Source organism: Thalassophryne amazonica, chromosome 19 (assembly GCF_902500255.1).
Source record: "Thalassophryne amazonica chromosome 19, fThaAma1.1, whole genome shotgun sequence".
In the NCBI taxonomy this organism is placed as follows: domain Eukaryota; kingdom Metazoa; phylum Chordata; class Actinopteri; order Batrachoidiformes; family Batrachoididae; genus Thalassophryne; species Thalassophryne amazonica.
In genome coordinates, this window is record NC_047121.1 from 67,361,883 (window position 1) to 67,383,348 (window position 21,466).

The 21,466-nt window shown below is 39.8% G+C and overlaps 1 protein-coding gene across 6 annotated transcripts in view; it reads left to right on the top strand.

Moving 5' to 3' along the window:
* The window catches only part of lrrc9 (leucine rich repeat containing 9), a 71,854-nt gene that overhangs the window by 22,258 nt on the left and 28,130 nt on the right, over positions 1-21,466 (top strand). For 4 of the 6 annotated variants that reach the window (XR_004566791.1, XM_034195411.1, XM_034195414.1 and 1 more), the window contains 21 exons: positions 2,570-2,633; positions 2,726-2,796; positions 5,036-5,218; positions 6,312-6,467; positions 6,550-6,758; positions 6,884-7,015; positions 7,100-7,279; positions 7,427-7,544; positions 8,928-9,063; positions 9,214-9,560; positions 10,580-10,765; positions 10,844-10,963; positions 13,079-13,270; positions 15,180-15,305; positions 15,457-15,597; positions 17,223-17,400; positions 17,607-17,827; positions 17,916-18,035; positions 20,590-20,720; positions 20,796-20,904; positions 20,987-21,126. Coding sequence is in view for 5 of the 6 variants with exons in the window: in XM_034195411.1 (XP_034051302.1) it covers positions 2,570-2,633; positions 2,726-2,796; positions 5,036-5,218; positions 6,312-6,467; positions 6,550-6,758; positions 6,884-7,015; positions 7,100-7,279; positions 7,427-7,544; positions 8,928-9,063; positions 9,214-9,560; positions 10,580-10,765; positions 10,844-10,963; positions 13,079-13,270; positions 15,180-15,305; positions 15,457-15,597; positions 17,223-17,400; positions 17,607-17,827; positions 17,916-18,035; positions 20,590-20,720; positions 20,796-20,904; positions 20,987-21,126 (3,260 nt within the window). In the remaining variant the exon portion in view is untranslated. The remainder of the gene's footprint in view (positions 1-2,569; positions 2,634-2,725; positions 2,797-5,035; positions 5,219-6,311; positions 6,468-6,549; positions 6,759-6,883; positions 7,016-7,099; positions 7,280-7,426; positions 7,545-8,927; positions 9,064-9,213; positions 9,561-10,579; positions 10,766-10,843; positions 10,964-13,078; positions 13,271-15,179; positions 15,306-15,456; positions 15,598-17,222; positions 17,401-17,606; positions 17,828-17,915; positions 18,036-20,589; positions 20,721-20,795; positions 20,905-20,986; positions 21,127-21,466) is intronic. The other 2 variants (XM_034195415.1, XM_034195413.1) reach the window with 2 other exon arrangements.

Below are 21,466 nucleotides of genomic sequence, written 5' to 3' on the forward strand. Positions count from 1 at the left end.
TCAGTCTGAACATTAAATATCTTGTCTTTGTGGTGTATTCAGTTGAATATAGGTTGAAGAGGATTTGCAAATCATTGTATTCTGTTTTTATTTACATTTCACACAACATCCCAACTTCATTGAAATTGGGGTTGTAATAGTGTGAGATGCCTTGTGGATGGTTTAGAATACTGCTGCTAAAACCTTGACTAAAACCTGGGGAATTGATCATATTGTACCTGTTCTGGGTCCTCTTCACCAGCTCTGTAAGAGCGGATTTGAAGGTTTTCCTGTTGACATACAGTAGTGTTCAGAATAATAGTAGTGCTATGTGACTAAAAAGATTAATCCAGGTTTTGAGTATATTTCTTATTGTTACATGGGAAACAAGGTACCAGTAGATTTAGTAGATTCTCACAAATCCAACAAGACCAAGCATTCATGATATGCACACTCTTAAGGCTATGAAATTGGGCTGTTAGTAAAAAAAAAAAAAGTAGAAAAGGGGGTGTTCACAATAATAGTAGCATCTGCTGTTGACGCTACAAACTCAAAACTGTTATGTTCAAACTGCTTTTTTAGCAATCCTGTGAATCACTAAACTAGTATTTAGTTGTATAACCATAGTTTTTCATGATTTCTTCACATCTGCGAGGCATTAATTTTGTTGGTTTGGAACCAAGACTTTGCTGGTTTACTAGTATGCTTGGGGTCATTGTCTTGTTGAAACACCCATTTCAACACCCTCTTCAGCATAAGGCAACATGACCTCTTCAAGTATTTTGACATATCCAAACTGATCCATGATACCTGGTATGCGATATATAGGCCCAACACCATAGTAGGAGAAACATGCCCATATCATGATGCTTGCACCACCATGCTTCACTGTCTTCACTGTGAACTGTGGCTTGAATTCAGAGTTTGGGGGTCGTCTTACAAACTGTCTGTGGCCCTTGGACCCAAAAAGAACAATTTTATTCTCATCAGTCCACAAAATATTCCTCCATTTGTTTTTAGGCCAGTTGATGTGTTCTTTGGCAAAGTGTAACCTCTTCTGCACACGTCTTTTATTTAACAGAGGGACTTTGCAGGGGATTCTTGCAAATAAATTAGCTTCACACAGGCGTCTTCTAACTGTCACAGCACTTACAGGTAACTCCAGACTGTCTTTGATCATCCTGGAGCTGATCAATGGGTGAGCCTTTGCCATTCTGGTTATTCTTCTATCCATTTTGATGGTTGTTTTCTGTTTTCTTTCATGCGTCTCTGTTTTTTTTTGTTTTGTTTTGTTTTTTTGTCTATTTTAAAGCATTGGAGATCATTGTAGATGAACAGCCTATAATTTTTTGCACCTGCGTATACGTTTTCCCTTCTCCAATCAACTTTTTAATCAAACTACGCTATTCTGAACAGTGTCTTGAACGTCCCATTTTCCTCAGGCTTTCAAAGAGAAACGCATGTTCAACAGGTGCTGGCTTCATCCTTAAATAGGGGACACCTGATTCACACCTGTTTGTTCCACAAAATTGACGAACTCACTGACTGAATGCCACACTACTATTATTGTGAACACCCCCTTTTCTACTTTTGTTTTTTTTTTTTTTTTTACTAATAGCCCAATTTCATAGCCTTAAGAGTGTGCATATCATGAATGCTTGGTCTTGTTGGATTTGTGAGAATCTACTGAATCTACTGGTACCTTGTTTCCATGTAACAATAAGAAATATACTCAAAACCTGGATTAATGTTTTTAGTCACATAGCACTACTATTATTCTGAACACTACTGTATAAAGATCTAAATGGTCATGAACCTGCCAATCTTGCTGAAATTTGTTAAACCTGAGTTAATGCACCTGATGTTGCAGGATGCTAGTTTGCACAGTGTCCCGAGGGTTAAAAAGAATTCCATAGGCTTTAGAGCCTTTGCTTGCTGTGCTCCTACTTGGTGGAAGAGTTTGCCTGTTGACATTAGAAAGTACACTTCAGCTGAATCCTTTAAGGCAAATCTTCCACCTGTTTGTTTTCAGCTGTTTATAATTGGTTTTGTTTTTTCTTTTAATCTTGTCTGGTTATATTTGCTGGTTTGTATGTTTTATTTGCACTTGATGTTCTGTTTTAATTGTTCTTATGGATGCAAAATTCTTATTAGTTATAAGAAAGTACCATATAAATAAATTAGTAGTATCATTAAAAAGCTCTTTAAATGTAATTATTTTTTAGATTAATTGCAGACTACCTTAAAGAAATTGTTTTTTTTTAAGGTGCAAAGTTAAATATTGTTCTTATTTATCTTTATTTATAAATGTTAGATATTTGGTGCCCCCCACCCATTTTTTAAAAGTATTAAGAATAATAACCTTTTCTGAAACATTTGTGCAGCATTGTATGTCTCTGTGTATATGTCTCTCAGTGTCTTTGTGTCTCTACCTTGTCTGGTGCACAGCTGCACATAAACTCAGATATAATGTGAACTGTCTGTTCATTCTATGTTTTTGGACATATTAGTATTGCTGTGTCTGTTTTATGACTTCTTTCCATTTTTGTTAAGATGCATATTTTATGGTGTTTTTATGTTTTTGTTGTAGGGCTTAAAAAATCTTCACAACCTCAAAGAACTAAATCTCGCTGACAACAATATTGAAAAGATTGGTAAGTTGTTGGAATGTTCAATCTTCTTCTCTGCCACATTTGCTTCAAATTCATTGAGCTATTTGAAGAAAAAATTTTAATCTCCTTTTAAGGATCTAGCCTTGAATTTAATATCGGCCTTCAAGCTCTCTTTCTGTATGGAAACAAAATCACCTCCTTTAAGGTAAGATTAAATAGTTTTGCTAAAAAGGTTTCTTACTTATTATTTACTAAAGTCTGATTAAAATCCTTGGCCTGAAGTAAGTGCATTTTCAAGGGTTTGCAATATGTCGAGGTCTCGTCCAGCTCAGATCTTCAACTAGAAGGTGGATTTGGAGTCTCCAAGCATCCACCAGCGTAATATTAAGCAAAGATTATTAGGCTACCACAAAGAAAAAAGTAATCAATCTGTGAGACAAACACTCTTTCTATCCATCAGACTTTGTCAACATTTTGACTTATTATTCATGATGATAAATAGGTAGATGATTAAATAACTTCTGCCATCCTCTGAGAGTCAGCGGAGGTTGTAATTTTCACAAAGGACGAGGTCTCAATTAATGATCATTCTCATTATCATTTGATCGTTTATTTTCTTACTTAATTGTTTAGTTATTTGTTCTCTAAAATGTCAGAAAATTATGAAAAATGTCAATCAATGTTTTCCAGAGATCTGTTGGGAAGGTGTCTTAGCACGGACCCACAACAGGGGGCGCAAATGAACGGACAATGAATAAGCCAAAAAGTAACAATTTAATGTTGTGATAATACACAACTAAATACACAAAATTTGCAAAGTCAATTAACACCAGGTGACGTGTGGGCAGGCTCGAAGATAGAAGACCCCCGACGAGAGAGAAGCCGCGTCCCACACGGCTTCCACCACCAACGGTCTGAAGAACACCGGAGCCACCAAGTCCCGAGTCCCCAGGTGGCCTCTGTCTTCGGCTGTCGACCCTGGTACTGCTGGCAGAAAGCAGAGACAAGATGAAAGAGTGTGAGTCCGCACACTCAGTAATCCACAGTCTGCACACAGTTAGGAGGGAGCACCTCCACCTCCAATCACACACTCGTGCAGCTCCTGATTAACCACTTATCTGGTTTGGGGTGTGAGGCGAAGCCGTCGCTGTCACACCAAACGCCAATCCCACAGATAAGGAAAACACCAGGAAAACGGCTGCAACAGAAGTTCAGATTATTACACAACGTATGAGTCAGCAGAGAAATTACCTCTTCAGTAGTCGATTTCTCGGCGAGGAGGTGGAGTTGCAGTCCGGCCTTTATGGTGATGATGATGATGATGATGAACGACTGACAGCTGGTGCAGAGGATGAATGACAGCTGTCACTTCTTCTGGGTCTGGCGCCCTCTCGTGCTTGGAGCCCGCACTCCAAGCAGGGCGCCCTCTGGTGGTGGTGGGCCAGCAGTACCTCCTCTTCAGCGGCCCACATAACAAGATCGAGATGATGCCTTCAGATGTTTTTTTTTGTTTGTTTTGTTTTGGGTTTTTTGTCCACAACCCAGAGATACTGAGTTTGGTTCCAAGTTTTAGCTGATGTCATCCAAAGCGTGTTCCACTGAGTCTTTTTCTTGTCCAAGGACATCCTGATTGCCTTTACAATCTGTTACCCGTGCCTTCCATTGATGGGAGTTAATAGAACAGATCTTATTCCTGCAATCAACCTTTTTTCCCAGCCGAGCCTTTGCTTTCAAGAATCTTATTATTGTCATTCAGCACACTGAGTGCTCTGTGTACAGCGACAACTGCGGAATCAATGAATGGTTTTCTGTGTACCCTTCTTTAGTTTTTTTGTTTAGTTTTGTCATTACATTGTGATATACGAGGGTAGGCTGAAAAGTTCTAAGGCTCCCCATGAAGGAGTAATCCAGTAACTGCATTATAGTGAGCCTTAGAACTTTTCAGCCTACCCTCGTATACTACTTTTTTGTTGTTGTTAGCTTTTGTGCAGAGCAAAAAAGGAAGAAAGGAAAGACGGCTTCAGAAGCGGCTGTTTGATTTACTGAGCTGTGCGCTCTATGATCTTTAAACCTCATTCTCTTGTGCGGTTCACAAGCCAGGAAAGGCAGACAGTTCACTGGACTAATTAAATTTTTCTTTCAGCACTTTGCACACATACCCCGTCTAAGATTGCAGTTCATACACCTGATCTGTATATTTGATAGATACCATCTATTGTCCTGCTGTTCTCTTTCTGAATAATGCAACAGTTCATTCTTCTGTTTGTAAATGTATCACAGACAGTTGGCAAAATATTAAATATGTACCTAATATTTAAGTGTATTAATATTTTAAATGCAGTGTCTTAATGTATTTGTAATGAAGAAGATGAATGCTTTATATATTCTTGATCTTGCGTGAGGTTGAGAGGAAACTAACCACCCTGTGTTCTGGATTGTAACAGGAACTGATCCATCTTGCTCATCTGCCTCATCTGAGAGAACTGGGGTTGAACGACCGGATGTCAACCCCGAACCCAGTGTGTCTGCTGTGTAACTATGCCACACATGTTCTGTATCACATGCCTGGCCTTCAGCGACTTGACAGCTATGATGTCTCAAACGAGCAAGTCAAAGATGCAGCTGAGGTTTGCTCATCGACAGATTGTTTCACTTGTTAACACGGTTACAGCTCGAATTTTTGCTTGTCTTTCAGCTGCCCCGATTGTTCAGGATCACCACAACAGATTGAGTACCAATCCGTATTGGGATTTGGCACGGTTTACGCCGGATGCACTTCCTGGTGCAGGTCCAGAAATCACACACACAGTCCCTGGTATTCCCAAGCAGTATCCCAACCAAGTACTAATCAGGACCTAGTCTGCTTCACTTCTGAGATCTGACAGGATCAGATGCACACAGAGCAGAATGGCTGCAGAAAATAGAATGCAGGAAAAGGTTATAGATATTTAAAATTTTCCAGGGGGTGGCATGCACCCAGACCCCCAAGGATAGGCATGTCTTTGGCACACTCAACCAAATCACAACCCCACTTCACCTGAAGATAGATCTGCCTCTGATGTATAGTATGATTACAAGTCACGCTACGTGTCTGTCCCTTTGGACACAACACTTCATCTGCATTGTGTCTCTCTGCCCAGCTGTAAATTGGCACTGACCTTGGCTGTGGAAAATAATCTGCATCAGACTGACATCCCATCCAAAGGGAGTCATAGATCTTCATCCACTTCACCAAATCCAAGGAAGAGCACTTGGCACCAATGGTTCTCATGCCCTAAAAAGGACTTCCCTTATTTTCCACAGTATAAGTCATGTTTTTTTTGTGTGTATTTGTTTTTGTTTTTCTGTACAGAAAATGACACATTTGTTACTCATAATTATATTGACTATTTATGAAAAAAATTCCAAGAAATCAAAGCACTAAACAAAATAAACTCCATTAATAAACAAATAAATGCCAATAACCAAAAATACAGTACAACAATGCACAAAAATCACAAATTCAAGTTGATAATAGAAAAAATAGAGAAAAAGGAACAACTTATACTTTGGAAAATACAGTATTTCTTCACTCTGCTATGAAATTCATCATGTAACTCTCTTCTACTTGTGTAGATAAAAATAAATAAATAAATTGATGAATGAAATATCCTTAGTGGAGTTGATTGTACTGCTCAGCTTTTGAAAATATTTATTTTGGATTATTTCATTTTATTTTAGTCCACAGTAAAGAAGAAGTTGATGTATTACAACATGCGTACACGAACTGGTCTGCGGAACCTGGAAGAGACCCGGGTTTCTCTGATAGATCAGAAGAAAACTCTGTTGCAGTTACCAAAGGAATGCATCAGGAAACTCAGCTACACCCTGAAAAACGTATGTATAATTATTTTGGAGCACAGCATGATGCATGCAGGTTTCATCAACAACAGCTGTTTCCCTTTGTGCATGTTCCCAGCTGGAGCAGGCACAATGTCAGGTTCTGGCTAAAACTAAGATACATTCCAGCAATTTGGAGGATGGATCACCCTCTGTGACTGAAGGTTCAGTTAGCAGGAGAGATTCAACCACTGATACAGGTCATGACCCAAACATGGAGCTCCAAATGCTCAGCAAGATGGAAGCACTAAGGGAGAGACTCAAGCTTTGGACAAGGAGAATGGATGAGTTAATCCATTTATATGAATAAGATAAACAGATAATTTATCAATATTACAGCATATCTGAGCTGAAGAATATGTGAAATATATATGAAAATGTGGAAAGAATAATATGATTTCTTCAATATGCAGAATTGAGGCTCAGTACAAGAAAGATTTGTCCCAGGCTGCAGACAGCATGGCAGCTAAAGTGCAGTTTTTGCTGATGGAACTAGAAAGTGTTGGAAACATTCGTTTGGAAGAGGCCTGTGTCGCCGATCCTTGGTATTTATTGTATCATAGTATATTCCACCCGCAGCCATTATATACTGAACTGAAATCAAACTTTGTGTTGTATGTTCCCAACAGGTTTGCTCACTGTTCCAATCTCCTACTTTCCCGCTTCTCTCATTTGGATTATACAGTTCCTGGCATCACTGGTGTTAAAATCAGAAGAGTTATTCGCATCCACAACCATGCTTTGAGGCTTTGCTTTGAAGACCAACTTAATAGTCTTTTAGCCAGCAAAGAGGCCAATATATGTTTACTGTGAGTTGCATTGATATCGTTCAATAAATGTAGTAGCACTTTTATTTGAGGTTTCCGCTATAGTAGAAATGTTTTCATAGTTATGCCTTCAAAAGAACCATCAGACAGCAACTTGAGTTGAATCTAAATGGTTCACTTCTCCACCAGGAATTATAGACGTCGATTGGAGTACCTGTTCTATGTAACTGACCCTGAAAGAAGCAGTGAGAGGGATGACATTGTATGCATAGTACAAGAAGGGTTTCAAACTGCAGAACAGTATAAGGTGTGTATTTATCTGTCGTCACCGAGAACGTCAACCCTCTTTCCACAGTGTCACACCTAATTGAAGGGGCAACATATTCTCATGACACATTTTGTGTTATACACTAAAAGTACTGTGCAATAGTGCAATATTTTGTGCATATTCCTACAAATTTCCATGCACATGCACAACAAGTTTTGCATTTAACTTACAGAAACATGAGCTACAGTTATGGTTAGAATAACAACAGTAATAAGTAGAAGATGAATATCCACCTTTTCTTCCCCAGATGGAAAATCCACCATCATGTTTTTGGTGATGTCATCGTCATCGCCGTCTGTGGGTTGATAAATATGTTGATGAATATGTACAGATTTTTCTGCATTACTTTTCATATGTTTTCCTATGAATTTTTCATGAGGATAACTTGAAAGGGGCATATTTGACATCTTTACATTCATTGTCTGACACATAAGAAGGTCTGGGTTGCAGTGACAGTAGATCAAGCAGCTCAGTCCACACTCTAACGCCTCCTGGGGGATCCCTAGGCATTCCCAAGCCATTTGGGAGATGTCATCCCTCCAGTGTGTCTTGGGTCTTCCTCGAGGCTTATTCCCAGTTAAACATACCAGGAAGACTTCCCCAAGGAATCTACCAGGGGGGCATCCTAACCAGATGCTCAAACCACTTTAGCTGGCCAATGTTAAAAACAGATATTCATGTTTGTAGGCAAAAATACCCCATAGTCACTGAAGTGATCCATCTTGAAAACTGCACATGTTTAGATCTCTCAGAAAAGTCCTGTATCTGTGCCTGTTCCTTTAAATGAGGAGGAACTACTGCTTGCCACTCACCCTTTTTCTTGAATGAGGGTATGTGAGTCTGTCTGCTGCAGACCATGCGCTAATGTGATGCAAGATGAGACTGCCTCAGTGGTTGTGTCTAACAGAGAAATCAGCAGTCCAGATACAGACTTCTGTACCATATGTCACAGAAGTCTAAAATGAGTCATTTCAGGGCCAAATTTTGCTTTAGCAAGGACACTTCAGCATAGTCATGGAATTATGCAACTTTGAACATGCTTAAGATGAAATAAAAAAGCATTGTTTAAAATGTATGTGATAGATGAAAGTATTTTGATTTGGCAAAAATATGACCTCTTTAATTGATAAAATTACACTAGTCATTTAATGAGACAGCATTGTTTGTGATTTATCCTTGATGGAATAAAACTGGTATTTATTGTTGAGCAGAATGGTATAAATTCATTAATCCCCCTCACATGTCTGAAAAGCCCTGCTGGTGCTGTGCAGATGGCATAATATGCTGTTTCTGTTCATGTTTAAAATGTGGATTTAAAAATAAATAAATGAATGAATAAATAAAATGTTGTCTTTGAGCCAGGCATTGGGAAGAGCAAATGCTGTACCCCTATCCAACAGCCTGAGTGTGGCTGAACAGCTTCGGGTTGAGTTTGCACTACGCCATGCCAGTCCAGATGATCCTCGACATCGTACGGGTCAGATCCCTTTCAGACACAGTAGGTCAAGTGTGCTTACATTTCCTTTATAGCTTTTGTGGTTTCAGCTATGGGTGTTATCGAACAAATGAGGGACATACTGTTGTTTTTCTTTCTTTCTTTCTTTCTTTCTTTTTTTTCTTTGTTTTTTTTTTGTTTTTTTGGCTTTAGGTGAAGTTATTATTTCCAAAGTATTTGTGGGCCATAGTGTTCCCATCCAAGAGGGAGAATCAATAGACAGAAGCAGCTATCCCAAAGCTCACTCTGTGTATCGCAATGTGGACACAAAGAACGGGACAGCAGCAGGCAAAGATATGACATGTACCATACGGCATGGAGTGATTCGTTTTTTCACCCAATATTTGTCATATCTATGTTTATTTTTCCACTCAGAGGGATCCAAAGCTTCCAAAACACACCACAATCCAGAGGGCAGTCCCCGACCACGGCAGTGGTTTGTGTTTGACCACAAACTAGTGTTACCGGAGTATGTCGTATATTTTGAGTATATCACTGAGGTAACTAATGTGCGAACGCTGCTTACCTTCAGTTTTATTTTTACCTTGTCATACCTCCAACGGAGGGACAGAGTTTATGTCAACAACCCTTCGTGTGTGAGTGAGTCAGTGAGTGAGTGGGCTGACTCTAAAACGTGAGATGATAAATTTCTGTGGGAAAATGGTCCTTGGGTCAGAAAAGAGCGGTATTAAGTTTTGTGGCAGCCCAAAACTTAAAGGCTCATCCCTGTCTACTTTGAAACCCCGCCTGTCATTTAACACAGCTAATTCCTGACTATGATTAACTCTGGAAGTATACATGCTCACCAAATCTACCTTTGCTCTCTTTCAGTACAAACCTGGGATTTGGGTTTGCTTTTTTGTTATGGACAATTATGAAATACCCTCTTTAATTAAGCACATTTTATCAAATAACTGCTGTAACTCTTAACACGGAGTACACTTAAAATAACAGTACGCACAGTCCTTAAATTATTTTCAAAAGCCTTAAATTTGTGATAGTCTCTGGGTATTTGCCTGTGGTAAAAAATGAAAGCATTCTGAGAGACAGCAGCACAGTTGTTCATTAAGCAAAGGCTCAGCAAGTTATTCCCCAGCTACTCCTGTTGAGTGTGGTAAACTGTCCTTGAGCAAAACATTCAATCCCAAATTGCTCCTGTTCTACAGTACAGCACATACGGTTGGTGTGTAAATGTGAGTATGTCACTTTGGATAAAGGAATCTCTTAAATACATAAATTTGTTTGAATGGGAATGACCCAAGCAGAATGTTTGAGGATGTAACGTTGTGTGGCTCATATGCTGTGGAATCCTTGCTGCAATTTGAGTTTATCTGTGTACTACACATATTTCCATCCTGCTTTCTGCAAACCTAGAGTTGGTGTGCAGGATCTCTTTTGTCTCCATCATGGTTGCACGTTTGTTTTATTACAAACACGCATACTGATGTGTTAATCACAAAGCTGGCTGTCCGTTATGTTTTATATTTTACCGCATTGTTTCGATGAGCCGTGCCTGTAGGACCAAGAGGAAACGGAGCTGTCTCATTTTGGCAATGGCAAAGATGGAAATCCTTCTCATGAGCTCATAGTGGACAATAAAGTCCTCAACATGGAGCCTGCTCTCGAACCACAGCCCACGCTGCTGCGCTTGGAGGAGAAAATTCTGCTTAAATTAGCCAGAGTAAATGAACTCAGTCAGATCACAGTGAGTACTTTTTAAAGTTGAATTTTTGATTTTGAACTTCAGCATGTCTCCAAATCTTCAAAGTTATTTCATCTGCAGGTGCTAAATCTCCACGCCAACAATCTACACAAGCTGCAAGAAATTTCCCGTCTCACAGCGCTGCAGCATCTTACCATCAGCTTCAATGACTTCACACATCTAGATGACATTTCTGACATGGTAAATGTGACGAAAGACACTGACATTACTGGCAATGAAAATATTTTAAAGTCACAGAATAGTATATCTTACAAACAGTATATAGTTATATACAGTATTATAGCTTATATAGTTATGGAATACTATATCTTGATAGTGGAACAGCACATAATCCCAATACGGGGTGGACAGTATCACCCCAAATGATCACTGTAGTTTAAAATTTTTTGGAAGGTGAAAGTATTATATCATGAGTATGATATCATGAATCAAAGTTTTTTTTAATAGTTTTATATTGAACAGATTGATGGCTGTTTATAATTCTGCTGGTTCTCACAACAAAATCACAATTTATCCATTTCCATGACAGTTATGTCTTGATGTGAAAATTACTTTATAGCTAGGTCCATCCATAAGACAAGTATTGAATCTGTGATTTGACTCATTCGTGTGTGTGCGTGTGTGTGTGTGAAGCTCAGTAGAAGAGGAAAAAAAATCAGCTTTGATCGTTATAACCTCAGTCTCGCAGGATTGATCCGACCTGCTGAGGTGCTGCTGAAATGATTCTGTCCCAAATTAAAGGATATTTTCCATTGCCACTACTTCATTATTTAAAAAAAAAAATTCTCAGCTTGTTGTTGGTTTTTACTGGCCTGATTCATCATAATGTTGGTGGTGATGTGTAATCTATATCATGGTGCACCATCACACCGGGGATAACTATGACGCTGGTATATTGATCACTCCAGTGCCAGTGTTAGCATTTTGGTCCACAGTTGTTGGTATAGTCATAGTAATCCACCATGAGAAACTTTACGCCCAGCCTCGAGTTTTTAAAAATTTCTGATTCTTAAAAAATATGCTTTATAATAAAATGTTCATTGTATAATGGAAAGATGAACAGAGAAAATGCAGCAACAAAGATAACAAAACTAGAATTGGATCCTTGAAAATAGGCAGACCAGTCTCACTCAATCACTCATCTTCAACCACTTATCTGGGATTGGGTCACTGGGGGACAGCTTCAGCAGGGGACCCCAAACTTCCCTTTGCCGGGCCACATTTGCCACCTCTGACTGGGGGATCCCGAGATGTTCCAGGCCAGTGTGGAGATATAATCTCTCCACCTACCCCTGGGTCTTCCAAGAGATCTCCCAGCTGGACTTGCCTGGAACACCTCCCTAGGGAGGTGCCCAGGAGACATCTTTACTAGATGCTCGATCCACGTCAGCTGGCTTTTCTCAACGCAAACTCCAAGCTCCTCACAAATGACTGAGCTTCTCACCCTATCTCTAAGGGAGACCCCAGCCATCCTCCTGAGGAAGCCAGTTTCTGCCGTTTGTACTCTCAGTCTAGTTCTTTTGATGACCAAACCCTCATGACCATAGGTGGAAGTAGGAACGAAGACTGACCAGTAGATTGGGAGCTTTGCCTTTTGGTTGAACTCCCTTTTTGTCACAACGCTACTGTAAAGCGAATGCAACACCTTCCCTGCTGCGCAGACTCTTCGGCCAATCTCACGCTCCATTGTCCCCTTACTCGTAAACAAGACCCCCAAGGTACTTGAACTCCTTCACTTGGGGCAAGACCACATTCCCTACCCGGAGTAGGCAGTCCATCGGTTTCCTGCTTAGCACCATGGTTTCAGATTTAGTGGTGTTGATCCTCATCCCAGCCACTTCACACTCAGCTGCAAACCAACCCTGGATAGTTTGCAGTGCTGGATGTCACAGGCCAATGATGCTAACGGGACCACATCATCTGCAAAAAGCAGTGATGAGACCCTCAGCCCACCAAACTGAAGAACCTCCTCCCCCTGACTATGCCTCGATATGCTGGCCATGAATATCACAAACAGGAGTGATGACAACGTGCCGCCTTGGTGGAGGCCAACCCCCACTGGAAACAAGTCTGACTTACTGCGGAGGACCCAAACACAGCTTTTGCTTTGTGAGTACAGAGATGCCATCACAAACTTGGTGTGAGATCAGGTTCAATTAGGAGATGATTAACAACCCTTTTTAAAAATTTTACACAAATTTACACTTTCACATAGGTTTTTTTTTGGCAGTCTGAATAATCTTTTCCCCTTTTTCTGTAATTTAACACCTTCTGTCACTGTCACCTAAATTACAGCCAAATCTTGAATTTTTGGATGTTAGCTACAACCACCTTGTGTCCCTAAATGGGCTGAAGCACTTGGGACAACTCAAACAGGTTGATGTCAGCTGGAACAAGTTGACCAAAACCAGAGAGGAGGCGGCTGTTCTGAGGAAACACACTCCTGCCTTGGTGAAACTTGACACTCGGTACAATCCATGGAAAAAGGTGTGTGCTATGATCCAGAACTGGTTTAACTCTACAGGGTAACTAGAGTGAAGATCAGAAGTACAGATTATCGCATGGCCACTTCATATGTTTAATTCTGGAGAAGCTGCAGTATACAACCCCTGGCAAAAATTATGGAATCACCGGCCTTGGAGGATGTTCATTCAGTTGTTTAATTTTGTAGAAAAAAAGCAGATCACAGACATGACACAAAACTAAAGTCATTTCAAATGGCAACTTTCTGGCTTTAAGTAAACTATAAGAAATCAGGAAAAAAAATTGTGGCAGTCAGTAACGGTTACTTTTTTAGACCAAGCAGAGGGAAAAAAAAATGGACTCACTCAATTCTGAGGAAAAAATTATGGAATCACCCTGTAAATTTTCATCCCCAAAACTAACACCTGCATCAAATCAGATCTGCTCGTTAGTCTGCATCTAAAAAGGAGTGATCACACCTTGGAGAGCTGTTGCACCAAGTGGACTGACATGAATCATGGCTCCAACACGAAAGATGTCAATTGAAACAAAGGAGAGGATTATCAAACTCTTAAAAGAGGGTAAATCATCACGCAATGTTGCAAAAGATGTTGGTTGTTCACAGTCAGCTGTGTCTAAACTCTGGACCAAATACAAACAACATGGGAACGTTGTTAAAGGCAAACATACTGATAGACCAAGGAAGACATCAAAGCGTCAAGACAGAAAACTTAAAGCAATATGTCTCAAAAATCAAAAATGCACAACAAAACAAATGAGGAACGAATGGGAGGAAACTGGAGTCAACGTCTGTGACCGAACTGTAAGAAACCGCCTAAAGCAAATGGGATTTACATACAGAAAAGCTAAACGAAAGCCATCATTAACACCTAAACAGAAAAACACAAGGTTACAATGGGCTAAGGAAAAGCAGTCGTGGACTGTGGATGACTGGATGAAAGTCATATTCAGTGATTAATCTCGAATCTGCATTGGGCAAGGTGATGATGCTGGAACTTTTGTTTGGTGCCGTTCCAATGAGATTTATAAAGATGACTGCCTGAAGAGAACATGTAAATTTCCAAAGTCATTGATGATATGGGGCTGCATGTCAGGTAAAGGCACTGGGGAGATGGCTGTCATTACATCATCAATAAATGCACAAGTTTACGTTGATATTTTGGACACTTTTCTTATCCCATCAATTGAAAGGATGTTTGGGGATGATGAAATCATTTTTTAAGATGATAATGCATCTTGCCATAGAGCAAAAACTGTGAAAACATTCCTTGCAAAAAGACACATAGGGTCAATGTCATGGCCTGCAAATAGTCCGGATCTTAATCCAATTGAAAATCTTTGGTGGAAGTTGAAGAAAATGGTCCATGACAAGGCTCCAACCTGCAAAGCTGATCTTGCAACAGCAATCAGAGAAAGTTGGAGCCAGATTGATGAAGAGTACTGTTTGTCACTCATTAAGTCCATGCCTCAGAGACTGCAAGCTGTTATAAAAGCCAGAGGTGGTGCAACATAATACTAGTGATGTGTTGGAGCATTCTTTTGTTTTTCATGATTCCATAATTTTTTCCTCAGAATTGAGTGATTCCATATTTTTTTTTTCCCCCCTCTGCTTGGTCTAAAAAAGTAACCGTTACTGACCGCCACAATTTTTTTTTCCTGATTTCTTATAGTTTCTTAAAGCCAGAAAGTTGCCATTTGAAATGACTTTAGTTTTGTGTCATGTCTGTAATTTGCTTTTTTCTACAAAATTAAACAACTGAATGAACACCCTCTGAGGCCGGTGATTCCATAATTTTTGCCAGGGGTTGTACTACAAATAAAAGACAGGGTTTCAGATATACACTGAAATGTTAGGACACACTGTCCCATTCAATTACTGGTAGTGTATAGTGAATTGTTTTGTCCCTTCTAGCCAGATATGGTAAGAAGGACCTTCCTGGGGTATCTCAGTACCCTCACGCACCTTGATGATGTGCTGGTAACAGACGAGGAGGTCGCTAGTGCTGCTCGGATTTCTGCTACATCCAAAATTGACCAGGTTAACACTACGTGTTCCTCCCATTGTTGTATTTTAAAGTTCTTATTCCAACACCCATTTTCAGTCTTTTGTCAACTGAGGGCACAAGAATTATTTGTATTGTGATAATTAAAACCTTTAGTTGAATTAGATCTGTTGACTCTGGTTACAGGTATTTCTTCTGGCTCACTCATCTACCAACAGCGAGCATCCACGTGCTCTCAATCTGCTTTCAACAGCCCAGCAACTATGTCAAGTTAGTCCAGCATCAAGGAGCCTCACCCAAGACCTGGATCCAGCTTGGACTGCACAGGTGACCTCATTATTATCATCATTATTATTATTATTATTACACACCTTCAAGATACTAGGTCACCAGGTAACTTCAGAACAGATAATACAGATATGTACACTCAACAAAAATATAAACGCAACACTTTTGGTTTTGCTCCCATTTTGTATGCGATGAACTCAAAGATCTAAAACTTTTTCCACATATACAATATCACCATTTCTCTCAAATATTGTTCACAAACCAGTCTAAATCTGTGATAGTGAGCACTTCTCCTTTGCTGAGATAATCCATCCCACCTCACAGGTGTGCCATATCAAGATGCTGATTAGACACCATGATTAGTGCACAGGTGTGCCTTAGACTGTCCACAATAAAAGGCCACTCTGAAAGATGCAGTTTTATCACACAGCACAATGCCACAGATGTCGCAAGATTTGAGGGAGCGTGCAATTGGCATGCTGACAGCAGGAATGTCAACCAGAGCTGTTGCTCGTGTATTGAATGTTCATTTCTCTACCATAAGCCATCTCCAAAGGCGTTTCAGAGAATTTGGCACTACATCCAACCAGCCTCACAACCGCAGACCACGTGTAACCACACCAGCCCAGGACCTCCACATCCAGCATGTTCACCTCCAAGATCGTCTGAGACCAGCCACTCGGACAGCTGCTGGAACAATCGGTTTGCATAACCAAAGAATTTCTGCACAAACTGTCAGAAACCGTCTCAGGAAAGCTCATCTGCATGCTCGCCGTCCTCATCGGGGTCTCGACCTGACTCCAGTTCGTCGTCGTAACCAATTTGAGTGGGCAAATGCTCACATTCGCTGCCGTTGGGCACGTTGGTGAGGTGTTCTCTTCACGGATGATGCGAAGGAGATGTGTTGCACTGCATGAGGCAAATGGTGGTCACACCATATACTGACTGGTATCCCCCCCCAATAAAACAAAACTGCACCTTTCAGAGTGGCCTTTTATTGTGGGCAGTCTAAGGCACACCTGTGCACTAATCATGGTGTCTAATCAGGATCTTGGTATGGCACACCTGTGAGGTGGGATGGATTATCTCAGCAAAGGAGAAGTGCTCACTATCACAGATTTCGACTGGTTTGTGAACAATATTTGAGGGAAATGGTGATATTGTGTATGTGGAAAAAGTTTTAGATCTTTGAGTTCATCTCATACAAAATGGGAGCAAAACCAAAAGTGTTGCGTTTATATTTTTGTTGAGTATATGTCACAAAAAATGTAAAACAAGTCATTTTAGGTCAAAATGTTGTTGACAGCAGAATAATTTTTACATGTATAGACATAAATTTAGGAGACTTTGGGAATCTGTAAGATTAAACCCCAACCACATGTAACTGAAAATGTGGACAAAACAGATGTGACAATGTGAAAAATATATATATATTTGTAGTGCACCTTTTAAGAAACAGTTCTGCTTTGAAAATGATGTTAGTGCACAAATCTGGGATAGATTATGTAGCAAATATTGTCATTTTCTGACACTAGTTACTATAGCAGCTGCAATGTAGGAGCACTAAACTATGAAAAGAAAAATATTTCTCTAGTCTTTCAAATTGTGATTAACAATAAACATGGCATGCATTTTGACTCATTATGATTTTGAATTTTGTTCAGATCACTGCCCTGAACCTTGATGGCCAGGGAATTCCTAACCTGACCTTTCTGGATAAGATGGTCAATCTGCGCTGGGCTTCCTTTAATGATAATGACATCTGTAAAATGGAAGGACTTGATAGCTGCCTAAAGCTGGAGGAGCTCTCCCTCAATAACAACAGCATCAGCTCACTCAAAGGTCAGTCACACTGTCAGCACAACCATTACATCTGAGATATTTCACAATATTATTGGAAGACCTGAGCCAGAACACAATTGATTGAATGTGCTACCCACTGGAAAGTCACAGCATTAATGTGTTTTCTTGTCCAAAAAAAGGGTTACATTGCATAGTACCTACAGCTAGACTATTTCTATGACATCTATGCCTGTATTTTCTTCTAGGCCTATCGCAGTTGCATTCCCTTCATAAACTGAATGTGGATGGGAATCAGCTGTCTTGTCTGGATGCCTCAGTCCTGGATCAGCTGCCCAACCTCCACTTTTTATCAGTAGAAAACAACCGTATCAGTTCCCTGCATGGTATCCACAGGGCCCGTTCCCTTATTGAGCTCTATATTGGCAATAATCACATTTCCACACCACGAGATATCTACCATTTAAAGGTAGATGAAAGTTAAATTCATTAAATCAGGACTGTAGGGTTGTTGTTTTTATAGCATTGTTATCTCTCCTGCTCATGCTGCTTTTCAGATATTGACAAACCTTATCATTTTGGATCTTTACGGGAATCCTTTGGAGAAAGTAGAAAATTATCGGATGTATGTAGTGTTCCACCTTCCTTCTCTGAAAGCACTGGATGGACTTGCAGTGGTAAGCATAAACAACCACACCCATTCTAAGCTCCTGTAGGGCACATTCACCATTTTTGCCAATTTATAGCAGCATACCTTGAAATCGCCAGCATGTCACAGGTATACGTAGCTATCTCAATCAAAGTAGAAGTGGCGGCAATCATTTTGGTTGCCAGTGATGTCTCATATGGATATTGCATTGTTACCCACTTTTTTCTCTCTGAAGTTTATAATATCAACAACAATATATTTGTTTTGAGGAATCATAGAATGGAAAATTGTATCTGTAGTGTGAAATGAGCTTAGGGCGCCATCGCACTCAGACTAAGACCATGAAGTCTGCACTGCCTCCTGAGAAATTTTCATGAATGCAGCAAGAACGTCGTCAAAATGAAAAAGTGTGCCATTTTCAAGTCCATACTTCATCCCTGCCATGTTATCATAGCATCTAACAGCACTGTGCTTTTTCACTCATTCTGCAAGTTATATCTTGTGTTCACATGTAGAAGTTCAACAATAAACTATACTCAGAAAAAAGCTCTCCTGCCAAACTTGCCTGTCTCTGTTTAAACACAAACTCAAAAATGCTCTGTAAACGCTGGTGCATGTGTTGAGGGAACCCTTGATTTGTACAACCCCTGGCAAAAATTACGGAATCACTGGCCTCGGAGGATGTTCATTCAGTTGTTTAATTTTGTAGAAAAAAAGCAGATCACAGACATGACACAAAACTAGAGTCATTTCAAATGGCAACTTTCTGGTTACTTTTTTAGACCAAGCAGAGGAAAAAAATATGAAATCACTCAATTCTGAGGAAAAAATTATGGAATCACCCTATAAATTTTCATCCTCAAAACTAACACCTGCATCAAATCAGATCTGCTCGTTGACATTGACCCTGTGCCATGACATTGACCCTACGGATCTTTTTGCAAGGAATGTTTTCACAGTTTTTGCTCTATGGCAAGATGCATTATCATCTTGAAAAATGATTTCATCATCCCCAAACATCCTTTCAATTGTCCAAAATATCAACGTAAACTTGTGCATTTATTGATGATGTAATGACAGCCATCTCCCCAGTGCCTTTACCTGACATGCAGCCCCATATCATCAATGACTGTGTAAATTTACATGTTCTCTTCAGGCAGTCATCTTTATAAAGCTCATTGGAACGGCACCAAACAAAAGTTCCAGCATCATCACCTTGCCCAATGCAGATTCGAGATTCATCACTGAATATGACTTTCATCCAGTCATCCACAGTCCACGATTGCTTTTCCTTAGCCCATTGTAACCTTGTTTTTTTTTCTGTTTAGGTGTTAATGATGGCTTTCGTTTAGCTTTTCTGTATGTAAGTCCCATTTCCATTAGGCGGTTTCTTACAGTTCGGTCACAGACGTTGACTCCAGTTTCCTCCCATTCGTTCCTCATTTGTTTTGTTGTGCATTTTTCGATTTTTGAGACATATTGCTTTAAGTTTTCTGTCTTGACGCTTTGATGTCTTCCTTGGTCTACCGGTATGTTTGCCTTTAACAACCTTCTCATGTTGTTTGTATTTGGTCCAGAGTTTAGACACAGCTGACTGTGAACAACCAACATCTTTTGCAACATTGCATGATGATTTACTCTCTTTTAAGAGTTTGATAATCCTCTCCTTTGTTTCAATTGACATATCTCGTGTTGGAGCCATGATTCATGTCAGTCCACTTGGTGCAACAGCTCTCCAAGGTGTGTTCACTCCTTTTTAGATGCAGACTAACGAGCAGATCTGATATGATACAGGTGTTAGTTTTGGGGATGAAAATTTACAGGGTGATTCCATAATTTTTTCCTCAGAATTGAGTGATTCCATATTTTTTTCCTCTGCTTGGTCTAAAAAAGTAACCATTACTGACTGCCACAATCTTTTTTCTTGATTTCTTATAGTGTTTCTTAAAGCCAGAAAGTTGCCATTTGAAATGACTTTAGTTTTGTGTCATGTCTGTGATCTGCTTTTTTTCTACAAAATTAAACAACTGAATGAACATCCTCCGAGGCCGGTGATTCCATAATTTTTGCCAGGGGTTGTATGAGGAGGTAATGGAGAATGTTTGCTTATTTTGTTTATTGGTTGCCTGTGTTTCAGTACCATGGACAGCAACCAGCACATTTCACAACACAGATCAGAGTGTGGTGCAGAGAGCCTGTCAGCACGTACACACACTAGGTTTAATTATGTCATTATTACATCCCTGCAGTTGTTACCACATCCTTTTTAATTATTTACTGCATCCTGATTTGACCACATCGTCAATACGTTTTTTAAACATGTCCAAAGTTTGACCACATCCACCATATTTACAAAGACCATGTCATGTACTTATCTGTGTCCACTACATCTGCAAAAAATGGGTGGATCTAGTGGAATTGTGGATGAGTGTATCAGGGGTTTAAAGGTGCTCACAGCTTCAGTGATAACAATGTTTTTAGTGAAGTGTAATTGTTTAAAAGGGTGAGCCTGCTCGAAAAAATGTGGCAGTGGTGATTACATAGTTTGTATCTAAAATCTTACATCTGCTGTTTTTCTGCAGGAAGTAACAGAGTGTGAAAATGCAAAGGACATATTTGTTGGAAGGCTAAATGCAGACATGGTAATAGACAAGCTTGGACATTTAAACATCACAGACATCAATTCCCTCACCCTGCAGTTCTGCTCCATTAGGTATAACATCCACAAAAGTAGCATAATTACAGTTGTTAGAAAGCAGGGTTAATTCAAAAGATTTTGTTTTCCCAGCATGGTTGATCTGGCTCCACCACACTTGTTCTCTCACCTGCACAGTGTCAATTTGGAACACAATAAACTCACCTCCTTCTCAGGCCTCGTCTGTCTGCCCAACATCCAGGTACAGATTAAACACATCAGATTGTTAGAAGTGAACTCTCGAGGCTTGGACATATATATGATTTCTAGTCTCCTCTTTGCAGGCTCTTTATTTGAACTATAACCACATTGAGTCCATTCTGCCCAGGCTGAATTCTCAGACTCATCTGACAAAGAGACAGATGCTGCACAATAAAGTCCGCTCCAGTGGATACGGACAGCAAAGACGGCTCAAAGGCCTCAGGTAGGGTTTTCTACCAGAAGATCATTTACATTTCACACTGCTTCACTGCATGAGATACAAATTAGTTTAAGCTGTGCAACCATTAGGGGGCAGCAGTGACACATCAGTGTAGGACACCTCACTTGACTGATTGTGCTTGTGCAAAGATTTGGAAAAACAAAACGTAACCTAGGGGCAAACTTTCTTTTAAGAAATCCCTTGAATTTGAAGCAAACTGTTACACAAGCTATTTTATATTTTTTACTTTCACAATCAGTAAAACGTTGCTGTTTAAAGTTTTAATTGTATTGCAAGAACAATGGAATGATCCTCTGAGCATGTTACAGAAGTTACTACATGC